This window comes from Microcaecilia unicolor, chromosome 2 (genome assembly GCF_901765095.1).
Source record: "Microcaecilia unicolor chromosome 2, aMicUni1.1, whole genome shotgun sequence".
Taxonomy (NCBI): domain Eukaryota; kingdom Metazoa; phylum Chordata; class Amphibia; order Gymnophiona; family Siphonopidae; genus Microcaecilia; species Microcaecilia unicolor.
This window is the reverse complement of record NC_044032.1, coordinates 533,574,836-533,596,895: the sequence shown is the minus strand read 5'-3', so window position 1 is coordinate 533,596,895 and position 22,060 is coordinate 533,574,836. Positions and strand designations below refer to the sequence as shown.

General features: G+C 43.9%; 2 protein-coding genes across 3 annotated transcripts in view; one reads left to right on the top strand and one right to left on the bottom strand.

Annotated features, from left to right (window-relative positions):
• ARAP2 (ArfGAP with RhoGAP domain, ankyrin repeat and PH domain 2) overlaps positions 1 to 22,060 on the top strand; it is a 508,912-nt gene that overhangs the window by 249,700 nt on the left and 237,152 nt on the right. For both annotated transcript variants that reach the window (XM_030191273.1, XM_030191272.1), the window contains exons 16-17: positions 19,957 to 20,059; positions 21,813 to 22,011. In XM_030191273.1, the coding sequence (XP_030047133.1) occupies positions 19,957 to 20,059; positions 21,813 to 22,011 (302 nt within the window). The remainder of the gene's footprint in view (positions 1 to 19,956; positions 20,060 to 21,812; positions 22,012 to 22,060) is intronic.
• On the bottom strand, positions 12,176 to 13,431 carry LOC115461462 (gap junction gamma-1 protein-like). The gene has a single exon (XM_030191274.1). The coding sequence runs from the start codon at positions 13,405 to 13,407 to the stop codon at positions 12,265 to 12,267; it is 1,143 nt and encodes a 380-aa protein (XP_030047134.1). The 5' UTR covers positions 13,408 to 13,431; the 3' UTR covers positions 12,176 to 12,264.

Sequence of the window (22,060 nt, the reverse complement as noted above, 5' to 3'; positions counted from 1 at the left end):
TATATTGGACTTTTCCTGCTGGCAGGGAGTCAAAAATCGTATGATGTCCCAATACGAGAATTATTTCTGGACCCACTTTCTGATCCACACTATAAGGCGACAATGTCAGTGGGCAGATATGAGGAAATTAGAAGGATCATTCGCTTTGATGATAAGCGAACTCGTGCAGCGAGGTTTGAAACAGACAAATTAGCCCCTATCAGTTATATCTGGAACATATTTATCAAAAATTGCACAAAACTTTACAATCCTAGTACTAATGTTACTGTAGATGAGCAACTTGTACCGTTCAGAGGACGCTGCAAATTCATACAATACATGCCCAGCAAGCCAGCCAAGTACGGTATAAAAATCTTCTGGATGTGTGATTCTGCAAATTATTATGGCATAAATGGCGTAATCTACTGTGGCAAAGAGGTTGGTGCACCAGTACAGAAGGATCTGGGGTCTGAAATAGTCAAAACTCTTGCTGTTCCAATATTCAATTCAGGTAGAAACATCACCATGGACAATTATTTCACCAATGTTGAACTAGGCAATTTTCTGCTTGCAAAAGCTATTACACTTGTTGGTACTATAAAGCAAAACAGACGAGAAATTCCAGCAGCACTCAAACACAATCGTCAGCGAGCACTTTATGAGAGTGTCTTTGGATTCAATAACAAAGCGACTTTGGTATCTTACAAGGCAAAGAAGGAGAAATCTGTAATTTTACTCAGTACCATGCATCACGATTGCAGTGTTGACAGCAATAACCAAAAATTGAAACCAGAAATCATCCTGCATTACAATGCAACAAAAGGAGGTGTAGATAAAATGGATGAGATGGTGGGAGAATATTCGTGTAAGAGGCAAACAAAACGATGGCCTGTAGTACTATTTTCAAATATGCTTGATGTAGCAGCCCTAAATTCATTCATTATTTATACAGAAACTCATCCTGAATTTCATGCACAGAGGAAGGACAGGAGACGCTTATTCTTGAAGGACCTTTGTCATGAACTTATAATACCTCACATGATAGAGCGAAGCGACTTGAAATGCTTGCCAAAGAAAACTAAAGAAGCAATGAAATGGTGTGGCGTACAGTTTCAGATTACTCCAGAGCCAGGAGAAAGAAAACGAAAGCGTTGTTTCATGTGTCCAAGAAACATAGAGAGGAAAACTGAGCGATATTGTTCCACTTGTAAGGAAACTGTTTGCAAAGAACACTCTTCTGAAAAAATAACATGTCAGAATTGTTTGGAAGACTAATATAATAGAAAAGAAAGTTAGAATAAAAATGTAGCTGCAGCTAGTTTGCTATAGATTTCTATGGATTTTTGTGTGTTTTCATGTCTTTGCGTGAAATTTGGGAAAAAAAAGATTTTTTGGTGTTTTCTGTGAAAAATTATAATTAAAATGTTGTCCACTATTCATATTTTATTGAGCAATTTTGAAATAAACTTGTGAAAGTTATTTAAGTGTGTTTTTCTACATTATGTGCATGGGGGCCTAAAAGGCCCCCATGACGTTAATATGTATATTTTTAACGTCATGCGTTCTAGGGTTAAGGCCCTGGCGGAGGGAAGGAGGTTGTCACTCAGAATTGTATGGTACATGGCCCCATCCATTCTCCCATTGATGCGGTGAAGTAGTCCTGTGCCCTTAGCAGAGAAACACCCCCAAAACATAACATTTCCACCTCCATGCTTGACAGTGGGGACGGTGTTCTTTGGGTCATAGGCAGCATTTCTCTTCCTCCAAACACGGCGAGTTGAGTTCATGCCAAAGAGCTCAATTTTTGTCTCATCTGACCACAGCACCTTCTCCCAATCGCTCTCGGCATCATCCAGGTGTTCACTGGCAAACTTCAGACGGGCCGTCACATGTGCCTTCCGGAGCAGGGGGACCTTGCGGGCACTGCAGGATTGCAATCCGTTATGTCGTAATGTGTTACCAATGGTTTTCGTGGTGACAGTGGTCCCAGCTGCCTTGAGATCATTGACAAGTTCCCCCCTTGTAGTTGTAGGCTGATTTCTAACCTTCCTCATGATCAAGGATACCCCACGAGGTGAGATTTTGCGTGGAGCCCCAGATCTTTGTCGATTGACAGTCATTTTGTACTTCTTCCATTTTCTTACTATGGCACCAACAGTTGTCTCCTTCTCGCCCAGCGTCTTACTGATGGTTTTGTAGCCCATTCCAGCCTTGTGCAGGTGTATGATCTTGTCCCTGACATCCTTAGACAGCTCCTTGCTCTTGGCCATTTTGTAGAGGTTAGAGTCTGACTGATTCACTGAGTCTGTGGACAGGTGTCTTTCATATAGGTGACCATTGCCGACAGCTGTCTGTCATGCAGGTAACGAGTTGATTTGGAGCATCTACCTGGTCTGTAGGGGCCAGATCTCTTACTGGTTGGTGGGGGATCAAATACTTATTTCCCTCTGCAGAATGCAAATAAATTCATATACTTTCCACAATGTGATTTTCCGGATTTAATTTGTGATGTGCTATCTCTCACTGTTACCAATAACCTACCCTTCAATTATGGGCTGCTCATGTCTTTGTCAGTGGGCAAACTTACAAAATCAGCAAGGGATCAAATACTTATTTCCCCCACTGTATGTGGACAAGAAGAGTTCCGGAGATGACTGAAGGCTTGCTTGTAAGGTAACAACTTTAACCTGAAAGTATAGGGTTAAATCTTTGGCTGAAGTTGAACTACGGTTTGGCAGTCACTGAGGTTTTGTAGTAAGGAAGAAAACAATTTTTAAAAGTTTGGCTGATGTAGAAACCAAATCTATCATTTTAGAATAATTGGACCTTTTACTAAGGCGCGCTGAAAAATGGTCTGCGCTGGTGTAGGTGTGTGTTGTGGATGCCTGCAGGTTCATTTTTCAATGCGCCTGCAAAAAAAGGACCTTTTTTGTTTGTGGCTGAAAATGGACGTGCAGCAAAATTAAAACCAGCGCGTGTCCATTTTCGGCATGACACCCATTGACTTAGCGGTAAGGTCTCGCGTAAACTAGGCAGTAATCGTCAGTGTGCATGCACTGCCGATTACTGCTGGGTAAGCACCATGCGGTGGAAACTTTCTACTGCGTGTTTTGGGCGTGTGTCAAAAATGGAATTCTACGAGGACAAGCAGGCTGCTTGTTCTCACATGTGGGTCGGCGTCCACGGCGGCCCAGGAAACGGAAAAACTTTCCTAGTAAAAACCAGAATTTTGCGGGAGGATCCGGCGCATGGGGCAAGCCCACCGCGCATGCGCGGCCGTCTTCCCGTCCACGCGCTTCCATTCCCGCTCCAGTTTCTTCTTTTCTGCGGTGGAGAGCGGCTGCGTGACGGTCTCTCTCCCTCAGGGCCCAGAGGGCGGTTCGTTGTTGGCGTTTATTTTTTGTTTTAGAGCGCCACTTTCTTTTCTTTTTCTTTCCTAGTATACATATATTTAAAAAAGAACCCTTTATTTCTTTATTTTTGCCCTTTTCTAAGTTTCCTTTCGCCTCTCGTTGTGGCCTTTTTAGGCCGCACGTCCGCGATTCTCATTTTTGTGCCCCCCTTTTTGGCACAATCGAGCCTTTTGATTTCATCGACGCGATTTTTCCACCCATGTCATCGAAGACTTCCAGCGGTTTCAAAAAGTGTGGTCGGTACCAACGATCGATGTCGAATACTGATCCACACGCTTGGTGCGTTCAGTGCCTTGGACCCGATCATCGGCCAGACGCTTGTAAGTTGTGTCTGAGCTTGAAGAAGCGGACCCAGACATCGAAGAGAGGTCTTAGGGACCGTCTTTTTGGAGCTCCGACTGATCCCTTGGTGTCGACATCAGTACCGCGGTCGGCGGCGGCGATATCGGCACCGAGGATGGCATCAACATCGGGAGCGCAAGTAATGGCTATCCGGACATCACCACATGCTGGGAGCAGTGAGCCGTCGAGTGGGTCTCCACCTGTCTCGAAGGCTCCTGCTCGGCAGGCCCACCGGGGCTGACCAATGTCGGACTCGATCCCAAGGAGGCGTCTGGATCCAACGACCTCCTCGTCGGTACCAAGGAGTGCCGGTGACATGCCTTCGAGCGAAGGCGAAGAAGCATCGTCACCGGTCTCCGAGGCACGGTATCGAGAGCTCCTGGGCATCGAGGGATTCGGCACCTGTGAAGCGTCGAAGCAGGGAGGAACTCTCACCCTCCATACAAGAGGTGTCGGTGCGTCGATCTTTGGACAGCCCGGTACCATCTCCCAGGCCTCCACAGATTCTGAGACCGACTCCTGCACTGGCCCCACAGCTTCCCTCGACAGCGACTCTAGAGGAGAGCATCTGAGCCCTTCTTCCAGGCCTACTGGAGGGGCTGCTGCGTCAGTCTGCCTCGGTACCGGGGGTGCTTGCGCCCTCGGTACCATCGATGGAAGCGGCAGCTGGCTCTGTGCCTGTGGGGCGGTCCCCAACACCAGTACCGCTTGCGGCCTCGGCTGACACCCGGGTTGGCTCCCCATCGACGTCGATGGAGGAAGCTTCATCGCCGCCGGCGTGGGAGTCGAATTCTCGGCATCGCCATCGAAGACATGGTTCCTCAGCGTTGAGACGGGCCCGGTTTCGGACTGCAGTTCGAGAACTCTTGTCTGATACTGAGGAGGATGCCTCATGGGATGAAGGGGAAGATCCCAGGTATTTCACTTCTGAGGAGTCTTGTGGTCTTCCCTCTGATCCAACTCCTTCTCCTGAGAGGAAGCTTTCTCCACCGGGAGAGTCTTTCCTTCTCGTCATTTGTCTGGGATATGTCTGTGGCTATTTCCTTCCCTGTAGTATCTGAGAGTGAGCCCAGGACTGAGATGTTCGAGGTTTTTGATTATCCTTCGCCACCTAAGGAGTCATCCACGGTTCCTCTGCATAATGTCCTTAAGCAGACATTGCTGAAGAACTGGATGAATCCACTAACTAATCCCACCATTCCCAAGAAGGTTGAGTCCCAATATCGGATTAACGAAGAACCTGAGTTGATGAGGTCACAGTTACCTCGCGACTCTGTGGTTGTGGATACTGCTCTCAAGAGAGCTAGGAGTTCTAGAGATTTCACCTCGGCGCCCCCGGGACGAGAATCTGGACTCTTTTGGGAGGAAGGCCTATCAGTCCTCTATGCTCGTGTCCAAGATTCATTCATACCAGCTCTACATGAGCATCCATTTGCGGAACAATGTGAAGCAACTGGCGGACTTGGTCGATAAGTTCCCTTCGGAGCAGTCCAGGCCTTTTCAGGAGGTGGTCAGGCAGCTGAAGGCGTGTCACAAATTCCTGTCCAGGGGTGTTTCCAACACTTTTGATGTTGCATCCAGATCCGCTGCTCAAGGTATAGTGATGCGCAGAATCTCATGGCTGCGTGCCTCTGACCTGGACAATCGTGTCCAGCAGCGGCTTGCGGATGTTCCTTGCTGGGGGCATAATATTTTTAGCGAGAAAGTCGAGCAGGTGGTAGAACAGCTCCACCAGCGGGAAACCGCCCTCGACAAACTCTCCCACCGGATGCCTTCAGCATCTACCTCAACAGGTAGACGTTTTTTTTCTGGGGAAGGAGGACTTCTCCCTATGCTTACAATAAGCATAGGTACAATCCACCTTCCCGGCAGCATTCTCATGCTCAGCCCCAGCACGCTGGTTCACGTCAACAGCGTGCACCTAGGCAGGCCTCTGCAGCTCCCCAGCAAAAGCAAGGGACGGGCTTTTGGCTGGCTCCAGTGGAGCATAGCTCCTGTAAAAGTGTCAGTGCCGGACGATCTGCCGGTCGGAGGGAGGTTACAGTGTTTTCACCAAAGGTGGCCTCTCATAACCTCCGACCAGTGGGTTCTTCAAATAAGTCCGACTAGGATACTTTCTCAATTTGATCTCAAAACCTCCAAATTGTCCACCAGGAGCTCAGTCCTTCAGCTCCCAGCACAGGCAGGTACTTTTCAGAGGAACTCTCCGCCCTTCTCAGCGCCAATGCGGTACAGCCCGTTCCATCGGGGCAAGAAGGACTGGGATTCTATTCCAGGTACTTCCTTGTGCAAAAGAAAACAGTGGGGATGCGTCCCATCCTAGACCTAAGGGCCCTGAACAAATATCTGGTCCGAGAAAAGTTCAGGATGCTTTCCCTGGGCACCCTCCTTTCCATGATTCAGGCAAATGACTGGCTATGCACTCTGGACTTAAAGGATGCTTATACACACATCCTGATACTTCCAGCTCACAGGAAGTATCTACAATTCTGTCTGGGAACACAGCACTTCCAGTATTGTATGCTGCCCTTTGGGCTCGTCTCCACGCCCAGGGTGTTTACAAAATACCTGGCGGTAGTTGCAGCGTCGCTACGCAGGCTGGGAGTGCACGTGTTTCCTTGTCTCGACAATTGGCTGGAAAAGAACACCTCGAAGGCAGAAGCTCTACAGTCCGTGCAGATGACTATTCAACTCCTGGAGCTACTGGGGTTTGTTATAAATTACTCAAAGTCCCATCTCCTTCCAGTTCAAGAACTCAAATTCATTGGAGCTCTGCTGGACACTCGGACAACTCATGCCTATCTTCCCGAGGCGAGGGCAGACAATCTTCTGTCCCTCGTTTCCTTGGCCAGAGCGTCTCAGCAGATCACTACTCGGCAGATGTTGAGATTCCTCGGCCATATGGCCTCCAAAGTTCATGTGACTCCCATGGCCCGTCTTCACATGAGATCAGCTCAATGGACCCTAGCTTCCTAGTGGTACCAAGCTACGGGGGATCTAGAGGATGCAATCCAGTTGTCCACTGATTTTCACAATTCCCTTCACTGGTGGACAATTTGATCCAATTTGACCTTGGGACGTCCCTTCCAAATTCTTCAGCCACAAAATGTGCTGACAACGGATGCATCCCTCCTGGGGTGGGGAGCCCATGTCGATGGGCTTCACACTCAAGGACGTTGGTCTCTCCGGGAAACAGGTCTTCAGATCAACCTCCTGGAGTTGCGAGTGGTCTGGAACGCTCTGAAGGCTTTCAGAGATTGGCTGTCCTATCAAATCATTCAAATTCAGACGGACAATCAGGTTGCAATGTACTACATCAACAAGCAGGGGGGCACCGGATCTCGCCCCCTATGTCGGGAGGCCATCCAGATGTGGCTCTAGGCTCGTACTCATGGCATGCTTCTCCAGGCCACGTATCTGGCAGGCATAAACAACAGTCTGGCCGACAGATTGAGCAGGATAATGCAACCACATAAGTGGTCGCTTAACTGCAGAGTTGTTCACAAGATCTTCCGAGAGTGAGGCATCCCTTCAGTGGATCTTTTTGCCACTCAAATCAATCACAAGGTTCCTCAGTTCTGTTCCAGACTTCAGGACCATGACAGACTAGCATCAGATGCCTTTCTCCTTCATTGGGGGAAGGGCCTTCTGTATGCATATCCTCCCATACCTCTAGTAGGGAAGACTTTGCTGAAACTCAAGCAAGACCACGGGACCAAGATTCTGATTGCGCCTTTCTGGCCCCATCAGATCTGGTTTCCTCTTCTTCTGGAGTTGTCCTCTGAAGAACCGTGGAGATTGGACTGTTTTCCAACCCTCATCACTCAGAATAAGGGGGTGCTTCTGCATCCTAACCTTCAGTCTCTGGCTCTCACGGCCTGGATGTTGAGAGTGTAGACTTCGCCTCATTAGGTCTTTCTGAGGATGTCTCCCGAGTCTTGCTTGCTTCCAGGAAAGATTCCACGAAGAGGTGTTACTCTTTTAAATGGAGGAGGTTTGCCGTCTGGTGTGACAGCAAGGCCCTAGATCCTCGCTCTTGTCCTTGAATACCTTCTGCACTTGTCTGAGTCTGGTCTTAAGACCAACGCTGTAAGAGTTCATCTTAGTGCGATTAGTGCATACCATTACCATGTGGAAGGTAAGCCGATCTCGGGACAGCCTTTAGTTATTCGATTCATGAGAGGTTTGCTTTTGTCGAAGCCCCCCATCAAACCTCCTACAGTGTCATGGGATCTCAATGTCGTTCTCACCCAGCTGATGAAACCCCCTTTCGAGCCACTGGATTCCTGCCATCTGAAGTACTTGACCTGGAAGGTCATTTTCTTGGTGGCTGTTACTTCAGCTCGTAGGGTCAGTGAGCTTCAAGCCCTGGTAGCTCATGCTCCTTATACCAAATTTCATCATAATAGAGTAGTCCTCCGCACTCACCCTAAGTTTTTGCCAAAGGTGGTGTTGGATTTCCATCTGAACCAGTCAATTGTCTTGCCAACATTCTTTCCCTGTCCTCATACCTGCCCTGCTCAACATCAGTTGCATACATTGGATTGCAAGAGAGCATTGACCTTCTATGTGGAGCGGACAAGCCCCTTCAGACAGTCCGCCCATATGTTTGTTGCTTTCGACCCCAACAGAAGGGGAGTTGTGTCGGGAAATGCACCATTTCAAATTGGCTAGCAGATTGCATTTCTTTCACTTATGCCCAGGCTGGGCTGACTCTTGAGGGTCATGTCATGGCTCATAGTGTTAGAGCCGTGGTGGCGTCAGTGGCCCACGTGAAGTCAGCCACTACTGAAGAGATTTGCAAGGCTGCGACGTGGTCATAAATCCTCACATCTCACTACTGCCTTCAGCAGGATACCCAACGTGACAGTCGGTTCAGGCAGTCGGTGCTGCAGAATCTGAGCTGAGAGGTGCCCAGCTCTACCACCGGCTGCCTTTCAGGTGCTATGGAGGACTTGCAGCTCATCTGCATATCCTTACAGCCTTCTCCGGTGTGACACCCAGGTCCACTCCGATCCATTCTGGGCCTCCGCTCTAGGTGCCCAGCGCTCCCACCAGGTGCTGTGGAGGACTTGCAGCCCTTCTGCATTTCCTCACAGCTGTATCCGTGGTGACTCCAGGTCCACCCCGACCTTGCCAGGGCCCTCGCTCAAAGTGCACAGAGTTTCCAGGTGCTTTTTGGCTAGGATCAGGCGACCCTCAGGGGGAGGAATGCTGGCTTCGGCCTAACCCCTGGTAAGCCTTTCCTCAGCTGAGAGGTGCCCAGCTCTACCACCGGTTGCCTTTCAGGTGCTGTGGAGGACTTGCAGCTAATCTGCATATCCTTACAGCCTTCTACGGGGTGACACCCAGGTCCACTCCGATCCACTCAGGGCCTCCGCTGTAGGTGGGCATTTTTCCCTTTACATCTAATCTTCTTCCCAGTTGCTAAAGTACCTCAGTCATTTATAGTCCCTATTCACATTCTCTGTGAGAATGAGAGTTGCCCCCCCTTGGCGTCCACCCACCCAGATCTGAGTCTCAAAATGGCCACCATGGCCCCTAGTGGTAATATTATGGCATGAATGCTAGGGGTCATTATGGCCATTTTGAGACCCAGAGCCAGTCTCCCTGTGTGGTAAATGCAGGGCAGATGTTGGGCACACCCCTTGCATTTACTATACAGGCTTTGCACTTAGTGTGTGGTAAGTTTTCCTGTTAATGCACATAAAGGGGGTAATTCTGAAAAGGTCACTGAAATTTAGGAGGTAGGATGCTGCAAACTAAGTGCAAATTCTATATCTGCAATTACATGGGTAATTGCCATTATATAATACTAGCGAAGTTGGCATTTAGATGCAGCTAGGTACACCATATCAGTGGCTGATGTTAATGAAAGTGACTATTCTACAATCTTAGCGTGCAAGTGCTAGATGCCCCTGACCTGCCCATTCCCCTTCCATTTACACGCCTCCTCCCCTATTCCCCTTCCATTTACAGGCCTCCTCCCCTTGAAGTTGCGTGCTATAGTTTCTGTGCATTTAAAGGGCCCTTTTACCAAGCTGCATTAGGTACAAACAAGTGCCGAACATAGCAAAAAGTAGAGTACTGTAGGCCCTGCTGCAGTGTCACTCAGTAATTTGAGAATGCGGGCATGCTAACTGCGTGCTAAATAATTTTTTGTATCGTTTTTTGAGGAGGCATGTTAGGGGCTGAGAGTGATAAACCAATGAAAAAGATTTCCGCAAAATAGGATCACAACAAATACAAACATGCAAAAATGACCCTCAAATAATGTGTGCCAATATTTAAATTATATAAACATATTATTATATAAAGGAGGAGCTCTCATAATACATTTTAAGTCATCTATGCAGCCTCATCAGCGCTGTATCAGCTGCCATTTAAACTCCTTTAATATATAATCATAGAGTAACCCGCTAAAAACATATATTCCATGGCGTCCCACAGATCAATCCAGAGACTTGTGGGTTGTGTCCCTCTACCAGCAGGTGGAGATAGAGAGAACCTACCTATTTGCAGGCTCATTGTGGCTTACATAGTACCATTCTGAATGTTCCTTCGTTTGATTAAAAAATAAATAAATATAGAAGTGGTGGAAGTATGTTGGGCAATTGGTCTCTTAAGTAGACAATAGTAAGAGGATTACCATACAGGACTCCAAGATGTAAGATCACCGAACATATAAAGAGGAATCCAATAAAATTTATATGGAAATATAATGTTTGATTTTAACAAAATATTTCTAAAAAGCAAGGAAAAGACCTCAAAACGCCCGACCGCTTACTTTCAGTTTTCAGCGGCTTTAACTGGGGGCATGGTGTTCATCACTAGTCATAAAAACCTTGCTTGGAAAGAATTATTTTAACTTTTATTTTATTTCCAAATAGATTTTAACAATTTTGCTCTTTTTACAAGAACATTTTTTTGAAATATATTGACAATATCAATCCTAACTTCAAATTTTCTTTGGCTCATAAAAACCTTCACTGATTCCATGAAGTGCTCTAAAGCAGCTTTACAAAGTTAAAGTAAAGTCCAGCACTTATCTGTTGCCCCAAGCAAGGTTTTTATGACTAGTGATGAACACCATGCTCCCAGTTAAAGCCGCTGAAAACTGAAAGTAAGCGGTCGGGCGTTTTGAGGACTTTTCCTTGCTTTTTAGAAATATTTTGTTAAAATCAAACATTATATTTCCATATAAATTTTATTGCATTCCTCTTTATATGTTCGTTGGGCAATTGGTCTGACAATGTCAGGAGATTTTTCTATTGTTTCCATTCCACTGCTTTGGTATAGTTCATACTGAGGTTCAGCTGGCTGCACAGGTCCACATATAGTAAACCTCGGAGGTTCTCTCTATCTCCACCTGCTGGTAGAGGGACACAACCCACAAGTCTCTGGATTTATCTGATGGGACTAATGGAAAGAAAATTATCAGGTAAGAATTAATTTTTCAATAAACAGTTAAAGTGTTACAGGTGATAGGACTGTACAGTTTTAGTCAAATTTATATGCAAAAATTAAAAGGTACTTATCTATCACTCGGCTCTTCTCCAATAAAATTCTTTCAATTCTGCAGCGATAAAGTACGTCCCCAGAGCTGAATTCAATGATTTTCATTGAGCACTACTTCAGGAGATGGGGCACTTAATATGCTGCTGCTTTCCATGTACAGCCATTAAGAAATCCAAGGATATGAACAATTTTATTAGCATCTAGGCTGTTCTATTCCTCCCTGTGGCATAAATCATTGCACCCCAAAACTTTATGTTGTCAATATATTTTTATTATTCTTTGCCCAATGTAAAAACATTGTTAAACAAAGTGTTAGAATACAGTATTTCAACACTACTTTATAGTCACACTAAATTACAAATAAAAGTTTTATTTCACTTTCTTGTCAGCTGCTCACTGATATTCATATCACAAAAATCAGTAGAAAATTATGTATGTGTGAACATGTGATTTTACATTACCTATTGAACATCTAAATCAAATGGAACTACTTGTGTGTAGTAGTAATACAGAATTTAAAAAAATGCAAGGTCTTGATTAATCATTGTGGCAATAACCTAATAATGCCTTCTTATGCATTTTTAAAGATGGAAGTTATGCAACATTATTTTGCAACAAAAAAGGCACCATTTTTAAACCTATTCAGTTAAGTATTCCTTTAATAAAACACAAGGAACTTTGGTTAAAGAAACGCAAAAATATAGCTTTACTTTCTTTAATAGCAAAGAAAAACTTTGTCACTCCAGTCTGCAGGAGTATCTGTTCAAAAAACAAAAAAAAACCCTGTTAACTATCTGCTCTTTTCCAAGCATGGAAAATACAAAACATTTCGAAACTGAATTACTATAGAATACAAGTACACAAAAAAAATTACTCCTCCCATCCGTCATTGAACACTAGCCAACCTTATCCCTGAAGCCAGACAGAACACAATGTTTATTCAGCAGAAGCCATTATTATAGTACATGCTCCATTTCAAGAAAAATGAAAAATTAAGAAATTCTTCTAAAGATTAAATCCATACCGAGATTTTCCCATCTCCTGATTTACTGCTGGCAGTACTTTTCTTTGAGCCTGCTTTGGATTTCTTCACACTGGAGCCATTGGGATTGTTTTGGTTACTGTATACTTGAATTGCTTTGTCTCTGCGTTCCTGAGCCACTTTGATTTCCCTCTGCATGTTCTCAAAGTTGACTGGAATCTTATCATTGCTTTCATACTGTTGCTCCTGAGCAATGCTGGCGTTGTTCTGTTTGTAGGCCATTTTGGCATTAAACAGTTCAGTGTACTGCATCTGTTCTGGCTTAATGGCGATGTTATAACCGGGAGGAGCAGTTAAAGTAGCCGAGTCCTGTAGTGCTTTCTTTTTCTTATTTAATGTGTCTCGGATTGTTCCAAATCCTAAGTGTACCATTTCCCAAACGTTCAGAAGCAAGCACAGGCAACTTACACCATACATAATGAACAGAAAAATGGTCTTTTCACCTGGCCTAGAGATAAAACAATCTACCATATGAGGGCATGGCCACGTACTGCAAACATAATGTGGTTTGACTTTAAATCCATACAGAAAATATTGGCCAATAAGAAAAGCAATTTCAAAAACAGTCCTGAGTAGAAGTTGTACAACATACATTTTCATAAGCCCATCTGCTCGTATTTGTCTCCTGCCATCATGTTTCACTTTGGTCCCACTGTGGTTTTCTTGCTCCTGTTCCAATTGTACCTCAGGGTACAACATGGGATCTTCCTCATCATCCCCCTCAGCATCTTCTACAGCACGCTGCTGTTTGAAGCGGCGAGAATAGGCTTTGCTTCTTAGTTGTTTCTCTTTTTCACTGTGGTCAGTCATCAAGGTGATTTTATGAATTGCATAGCCTAAATACATAACAGAAGGTGCAGATACAAGAATAATCTGGAACACCCAGAATCTTACATGGGAAAGTGGAGCAAAGGCATCATAACAAACATTTTCACAGCCAGGTTGCTCTGTGTTGCATACAAACTTGCTTTGTTCATCATAATATATGGATTCACCTCCAACAACAGTGAGGACAATCCGAAAAACAATCAAGACCGTCAGCCAGATTTTGCCAACAAATGTTGAGTGATTGTGGATTTCTTCTAGAAGACGAGTCAAGAAGCTCCAGCTCATGGTGGTAAAGTGATTTTATCTTAGCCCGTCCACAGTCATCGAAGAACGCAGCAGGGTTCGCTGACTCCCTCTCTCTGGCGTCGCTCAGAAAGTTTCCGGGCTCTGCCCGCCCCCGCGTAGTCTCTCCTGGCGCCGGGGCGTCCGCAACACCCGCCCCCCGCCGATCCGGACACGTGGTTCCCACCTGTACTTCCTCCGGGACGACGTAGTGAGGCACGTCGATAAGAGTAAGGCAACGGTCAAGCAAGCACTGATTTTGCCTTATAGAGAGAGACAAAACGAAAACGAGCCAGCCACGGTGGAACGTGGAACAGCGGTTACCTTCTCAATGCCCCCAAACTTTATGATGTCACTGAAAAAAACAAACTTCCCCCTTTTTACGATGCCATGCTAGTTGCTGTAGGTGCAATAATGCTGACACAGCTCATTCAAAGTGAGTGAGCTATGTCAGCGTTACTTTACGGCTTTGTAAAAGAGGGGTTTTATTGGTTGATGAACTCAATACTTTAATAATGAAAGATATAGGAAATACAGACATTTGCAGCTTTTAAATAAAACCCACCACTCAACCCAATTATACAATAGAGTACCATTTAATGCCCTCATTGAGTCCTAATACAGTGTATTGTGTTTAAAAACTCCAGAATTGCTTGCACAGAGGAAGCTGAAAAGCGAGATCGCCTCTTCCAGGTGAAGGTGGAACACTATTACAAATCATTTTAAATCTTCAAAAGTATGTCCCTGTTGTAAACAACATAGAATGATAGTAGCTGAAAGTTTGTGTATTGATGCGATTTTTGTGTTCTGTAAATCAAGTCATAATAGCTCGTTATGTGGGCCACATATAATTTATAGCAAGGACAATGTAAGACATAGATAACAAAAGATGAAGTACAGTCTTCTGAAAAATGTAGATTATAACTTTTGTTTGTGATAGGATTAGTCCAAGAAACACATTCCGCCGTGTTTAATCAATGAGGAGGCATGCTCCACAGGATCGATGACCCATCTCTGTATCCCCATTGATTTCATCAATTTGTCTCCAGAGAGTGGGTATTCCTGCACTAACCAGTTAGTGTATCTACATTACCACATGCTAACTGGTTAGCGCACAGATAACATAGGAGTCCATATCACCTACTAACAGGTTGTCAGTAAGTGCTCCCGTGGTAATTTTTAAAAATGGCAATGCACTAATAACAACATTAGTATATGGCCATTAAGGCAAAAAATAGAAAATTTGGATTTTCACAGATGCAGTAAAAATGGCCTTAGCACATGGGAAAGACCCATTTTTACTGCAGCTTAGTAAAAGGACCCCTAGGTGAATTAAAAATTAAGTGCTAAATTTATTAAAAGTATGCTATCTTGTCAACGCGCATTATCTCTTGTGTTATTAGTACATAAATCTCATTGCAAAAAGTAGGATCTATAATAAATTGTCTGCTTTATGTTTCTTATGCCCAGATGATCAAAAGCCCCGTGGTGTTCCAAAGAGTGCTCTAAAATAGTGCTGGAACAGTGTTGGGCTTTATCAACCCTATGATCAGAGATAATAGCATGCAAATTTATGGGACCACCAGACCCCATACAGCAAGGCCCTGGTGGCCTAGTGCTTCCACCAAACCCCCACCCCAAGCCAGTGACATGGGGGCTGGAGGTCCTCTGATCCTCCTGACACAAGTTCACGGGGGGGGTGGAGATCCGGTGGATCTCAAGCCCCCCTAACCCCCCTCGCTCCCCCCCAAAAAGCCCTGGTGGCCCAGTGTGCCACAAATCAAGCCCCCCCCCCCAACCTGGTGGTCTACTGGCTCTCTTCCCTGCCTCCCATACCTTTATTGGAGGAGGGAGGTAGTATACTCCCTCCTCTTCCAGTTGTGCCTTGAAAATGACAGCGCCCAGCCCTGCGCAGTGCATTCTGGGATGTGCTAGGCTTCACACCATATAGGACTGCTCAAATGGCAGTCCTAACTTTACACAGTTAGCTAAGCAGGTGCCAGCACTGAATATTGACTGGAACCTACATAACTTCCAGGTATCAACCTGAAGCAGCACATAGTCTTCCCTCCATCATGACCCACCCCCTGAAAAGCAATAGGACACCACCTCCCTCCCCAAGAGCAATACCCTCATTTTAAACAAGCGGTAATGACCTATGTGTGTAGAATACCACTTGATGCACGTAGCTGACGCACGTTTGAAAATAAAAATTGTGCCCCAGATACAAAATATATACCTATCTATGATATGTAAACTGCTTTGATTGTAACCACAGAAAGTCGGTATATCAAATCTCATCCCTTGTGTGATTGCCTTGCAGCAAGTCAAACAGGCTCCCAAAAGGATCCAGTGGAAATGTATAATTAATTGCATGAAACAAATCAAATTAAATCAATTCTTGTATACCGCTAATATCCCCTTTTCAGGGTTTAGTGCGGTTTACATTCTAGGTGAGATAAAGCCGATAATGTTAGTGTAAGGTATGAGAACAATTAGAGACCACTTGTGTAATGCATGAGACCAAAAACATTATAGGAAAGGATAATGGATGATACTAGGAGGTAGAAGTCAGTGGATTGTTATGAAGCAGTCTTTGGGAAGAGAGAGGTTTTTAGCCTCTTCCTGAAGCTAAGGTAGCTGTTTTCTGTTCTGATGGCAATAGGTAGAGAGTTCCATATTTTAAATCCAAGTATGGGGAATAGAGAACTAAAAATCTTCTGATTTCGAATTGTCTTTTGAAATGATAATCAGTTGTTCTTTCAGTCTGTTAGACTGGACCAAATGTAGTGAAACAGTTTTAGTTGGCAGTTCAGAGGTGAACCCCCATAAGATTTGAAAATTTAAACAAGCAGTATTTAACCCGAATCTTTCTGCTATGGGAAGCCAGTGCAGTTTGTTAAAATGAGTTGAAACACTAGTATATCTATTCAATCTGTATATTAGTCTAGCAGCTGTGTTCTGTATGATTTGCAGTTTTTTTTTATATTGACACTTAATACCAAGAAATAGAATGTTACAGTAATCTAAGTGAGTTAGGACTAACATTTGGACTAGTAGTGCAAAGGCTTTTTGGTTAAAGAATAATCTGACTAGATGTAGCTGTCTCATTTTGAATACTGTTTTTTCCATAGCTGGTTAATATGGGAAGAGAAGGTGAGTGAAGAATCAAGCAAGACTGCTAGTACTCTGGTTTCAGACTCGACTGTAAAACTTTGACCAGTGGCATAGCCTGACCTCAGGTTTTGGTTGGGCTATTGGGAAAACTGGGTGGGCACACGTTCTGTAGTATCCACAACCCCCGCCCATGCCAAGTCAAACATTACGGTAAATACCTGTGCTGGTGGGGAACCCCAATCTCCACCAGCTGCAAGGGTCCTGTGATGGCAAGAACAGCTCCTTGCTCCAACTGGAGGCACTGCAGCTGCCCTGCCCCTTTGTGCATGCCCGTTTTTTACACATGCGAGAAAACTGAGCATATGCGGCAAGGGGAGGCCTGCATGACGGCAGTGTGTAGACAATGCAGTCGACTAGAGCAAGTTGGAAAGGGAGCTGTTCTTGCCGCCAGATGACCCCTGCAGCTGGTGGAGCTTGGGGATCCCCACCAGCCAATAAGAAGTGAGCAAGAATTTTGGGTGGGCCTGAGCCAGAAGTGGGTGGGCCCAGCCCAACCATGGCTACGCCACTGGAACAAGCATAGTGTTTTGAGATCTCTTTGCTCCAGGCCTGACTAGAGTAGTAGTGTGATGCAAATGATCTTCCTTGTACAGTTACCCTTGCAGCAAGCTGAAATTGTGCTCCCAAAGGATCTGGGGATCTTTGCTGTGTTGTGTGAGCCTAGCTGGATTGCTCATGTGATGCATCTGGTCTAATCTATAAGCTGCCGAAAAATGGTGTACACTCAGAGGACATCACAATGTGTTGTGCACATGTATGCGTGCAGTTTAGAGGGAGCACTGTCATTTATGTGAATGCTTGCCTGCAAAGTACATGTCATTGAATATTGACATGTACTTAAAGAATATCACATAGCCAGAAAACAGTCATTTACATATATACACATGTAAATGATTAGAAGGATAGTGATATTTAAACATGTTTTTTTGCCATTTAACGTTAGATGGCTCCTTTTAGAATTACCCTCTAAGAGTGGCAATGGTAGAACAGCAGGCAGCTAGGCATTGCTTGGACTGCCCTAGTTCTTTCTTGACTGAAAGAATGAAAGACTCACTTAGAGGGAAAAGAACATTCTAAAGTAGAGAATGTGCATTGTACATCATCGTTTATTTAGAAGTGATCCCCAACTGATTTGGTGAATCCCAAAGTAGTCACTGATATCAAACAGTGACAGAATGTAGGTATTGTGGCAAGAACCAATGAAACACAGCCTTGGGTGAATTTCTTCATAAAAGTGGTTAATAAACCCTTTAAATAAGCAGAGCAAAACATTAGTGATGAGACTCATGGTGTTGCAAACTATCTACATGCTGAGGGAGTTAATGGCTTTCTGTTTCCTATAGCTGGCCTCACTTTGCAAGTCATCTGGTTGCAATTTCTGTGCAATCTATTGCCCCTCGGAATGATGCAAGGTGATTAATATATAATTTTGTCACAGAGTGTTACTAAGGTGTGCTACCACTTTGGTGTATATTAATATCATTAACATGTTATTTTACTGCAGATCCTATTTTATGCAATGGACTTAGTTGCTGATAGTGCACATTAACAGCTTTAGCACAAGTTAACATGATAGCATAAAGTAACAACTCTAGCTAATAGCCTACTGTTGGTGCTGTATGTCCTCTGGAAAATAATACATTGATCGGGTTACTCTGAGAAAAGGACTTACTGGCCGATATTCAGCAGTCAGCTTTAGCCCTGTATATTCAATGCTGTGCCACGTCTGGGCACTGGCACTGAATATCTGGCTGTCACTGGATATGCCATCAGGACCAAAACCTGTGCGAGTTCTGGACAACATTCAGCCAGGTGCCACATAATATGCAGCTTCCAGCTGAATATTACTTGGGACCCACATGAGCCAATCAGTCCTTTGCCTCGTCACCCGATTCTGTCTCGTGAAGACCCCTCTCCAGACTCCTCCGCAACCTTGTTCCCCTGATGCCAGACCCTACCTTCACCCACCTACCCAACTGAAGGCCCCACAGAGCCTACCTCTGGTTCCCTTTCTCCTTATATGGAAGGCTGACCTCTAGCAGTAGTAATGCAAGAGTACCACTAGAGTTCCCAGCAGCCATTTTCAAGGGGCAGGAGTGACGGGGATTCTCTCCTGACTGACAGACCCTACTAGACCACCAGGGACTAGAAGTAGGCCATGGGAGGGCTTACAGATGGGTGGGTGGATCAGGGGGCCAGGAGATGGGGGGCTCTTGCATTGGGGGAGCTGGGTTGCAGGAGGGGGCCCGGAGCTAGAGGGCTTACGAGACAAAATCGTTGGGGGCAGCATTGCAGGAAGGTGCCCAGAAAGGGTGGGGTCTGGCATTTGGGGCAGGTATAGGACAAGGGGGAGCTAAATGACAGCTTTGGCTGCTACCCAGAAGCTATGCATCTCCTGCCTGCTTAAATCACTTTGAATATTGGCCTGACAGATACTGTAAAATGCAAAGTGAGGTTTCAGGCTGGTTTACTTCTGCTGTTGCCACTGGAGTGATCTGGGAGCTTCGTGTAGCCAAAGGAGTGAGAGATATGGTAACCTTTTAGGTATAATGGTAAGGTGTTACCTCTTCTAGTGGAAGGATGCATCTCTTCTTTATATGCAGATAAGTATCCAAACATATATTTAAAAAAAAAACACATCCAATAAATCATTGCAGGCTTTTAATTTAATTCCAGAAGCAGCCAAGCAGGTGCATAACTGTATTCATTTTACAAATTACAGTTTTATCATTTGGTTTATGGCAAAGTCTCCTAAATCCTTCTGTTAACCTACAACTGGTCCACAAGGGCATTCAGTAAGGGTTCAGTTTTTCAAATTCTAGCTGGTTCTTCATACCATCAGAACAGAAATGAACAAATGAATGAACATTTTTCTAAAATATGAAGAGGCTGATATTCAGCCCATGGAAAGCAGCCTGCATAAGTGCCACGATCGGCTCTGACCCTGGATATTCAATGCTGGGCCATTTCCGGTGACCAACATTGAATATCTGGGTTTATTTTGGCTGTTAAAAAGTTAGCCCGCTATCCTGATATTCAGTACTATTTGGTTAACTTTTTAGTGATCAAAGATAGGCCTCCTGTGTAAGCGGTCTGTTTTGATCGCTCAACATAGCCAGTTTGGTGCTGAATATCCACGCCTAACCGGCTATGTTGCTAACTGGGATACTCAGTGAGAGAACTGTTTTTCGCCTGCTGAATATCTGTGGTTACGAGCTTAAATACTTAACCAGCCAGGAGCTAATCTTGGCCGATTAAATAGTTTTGAATATTGGAGGGGGGAAGGGAATGTTTAGAGATGTAAAAAAAAATAGAGTCCCAGGCAGTTTCTTATTAGGATATGACTGATTTTTTTCCCTCCCCTTTTTGCTTCAGGCTAATCTTTACCTTTGAGATGTACTTACTGTCTGAACAGATAGTTCTGTTTGGAATTGAATCTGCAGAGTCTCGAAAAAAATGGATCCAGGCAGTGGCCAAGGTAATACTAATAATTATCTCTTTTAAATTGAGCTTTGGGCATTAGTATATGATCTAAATTGAAATGGTTAGTTTGGAATACCCTGAGAAACCAATTTTAAAGACAGTTACTTAATACGAAAATGTCTACCATTATAATGCACTGCTCAGAAAATATCCACAGGTCTGCTGTAATGAAATAAAATAATGCAACGAAAACCAAAACAGAGTGCCCCCAAAGTAGACCAGCACTGACCTTAAAAGGTGATCCATGCAGGTCTGCTTTTTGGTGTTCATTAGTGTGAGTCATTTATTTCTTGCTGTCCTTTTAATTGGGATATTCTAACCATTTCTGAAATCAACAAAATTACTATAATCGCTGGTATAATAGTATTTATGGAAATTGTGCTAAATGATGAAACCTAATTCTTATTTTTAAGCTATTTTCCATGAACGTCAAACGACAAAGGTTTACAATACATGTGGAGAGTAATTTTATAGCAGGTCATCTAGGTTGGGAGGGTAACTAGGCATTTATTTTGGGTAAAATTTATAAATACACATAGAGGAGAAGTTATCAATGTGGGCTACCGTTAACACGGTTATTTTACCACAATTCTTGCTATTTTAGCACAGGGTCTCATCGCATTACTTTTATTAAAGTAATCTATTTTAACTGTAGCCCACTTTGATAACTTCCCCTGCAAACCCCCGGATTCTATATAGCGTGCCTAAAGATCCGCACCAAAATCGGTGTGGATTCTATAACAATGCATACAATTTAACAAGCTAATGAGTGCTGATAACAGCACTTAACAAGCAGTAATGAGCACTAATGGGCACTTATTAGAGTTTAGGTGCACAACTCGCTAAGCATATTCTGTAACAATGCGCACCAAACTTCTAACGTTTGGAGGCAAAAAGGGGCATGGTTATTGTTGGGGAAATGGGCATTACATGGGCATTCCAAAATTTAGGTGCCTGTATCTATGCGCTGAGATTTACACCAGGTTTTCATTGGTGTAAATGGATGTGCACCGATATTGGCGCTGAAATATCAGCTAAGCATATTCTATAATCGGCATCTAAAATCTAGGTGCCGATTATAGAATATGCTTAGTCAGCACTAATTTCAGCACCAGTTTTTTTAGGTCCCATATATAGAATCTCTTCCTAGGTGTATACTTGTATTTGTAAAATCACCCCACAAAATGTTCATGTGTAAAATATGGAAAACACATTTATTTTATAAAGCTTAGATGTACACCGTGTTACCACCAATGTGTCACCATACTTGTCCATGCCTGAGTCACATAAAACATACATGCATTCTTGTCATTGCTTATACATATAAAAAAGTCTTTATAAATTTACCCCTTAATGTACAAAATTGTAGAAAAATACTTCTGCTGATAATTTGTTAGATTCAAGAATAAATCATTTCATTTTTAAAAATATACTCTAGACCAGGGGTGTTCAACCTCGGACCGATTTCCTCAGTGAATATGCATGAAATCTATTTGCATTCACTTCCTTCACTGTATGCAAATAGATCTCATGCATATCCATTGTGGAAATCCTGAAAGCCCGACTGGGTGAGGATCGAAGGTGGACACCCCTTCTCTAGACCCACCTATAATTGAACCGCATTATAAGTGAATCCACATTATTTCAATATAAATGATCCTGGATTATATTTAGCTGCATTATCTTGGGTCTTCAATGTATTATTTTTACTCTCATAGCATTTTAAAAATATTCTTTCTGATTTTCAGCATTTTGTTCCAACTTTGGCTGAACATTTAATGGGAAAGGATTATGATGTAATTGGTCATTTATATTACAAAGATTCTTGTAGTCTTGATCAGTGGAAAGAAGGTTGGTTTGCTCTGGACAAGTCACAGCTGCATTACTGTCCTCTGGAGACTGATAATACGGAAGAGTTCATAAATCTAAGAAGACTTCAGGAACTGAGTAAGAAAGAGTAGAGCACTGTCTTATTCTTTAAAACCAATCTAATTAT

Bases quoted from the DNA above. Each gene is read 5' to 3' on its own strand.
- LOC115461462 (XM_030191274.1), bottom strand. From the start codon at position 13,407: ATGAGCTGGAGCTTCTTGACTCGTCTTCTAGAAGAAATCCACAATCAC.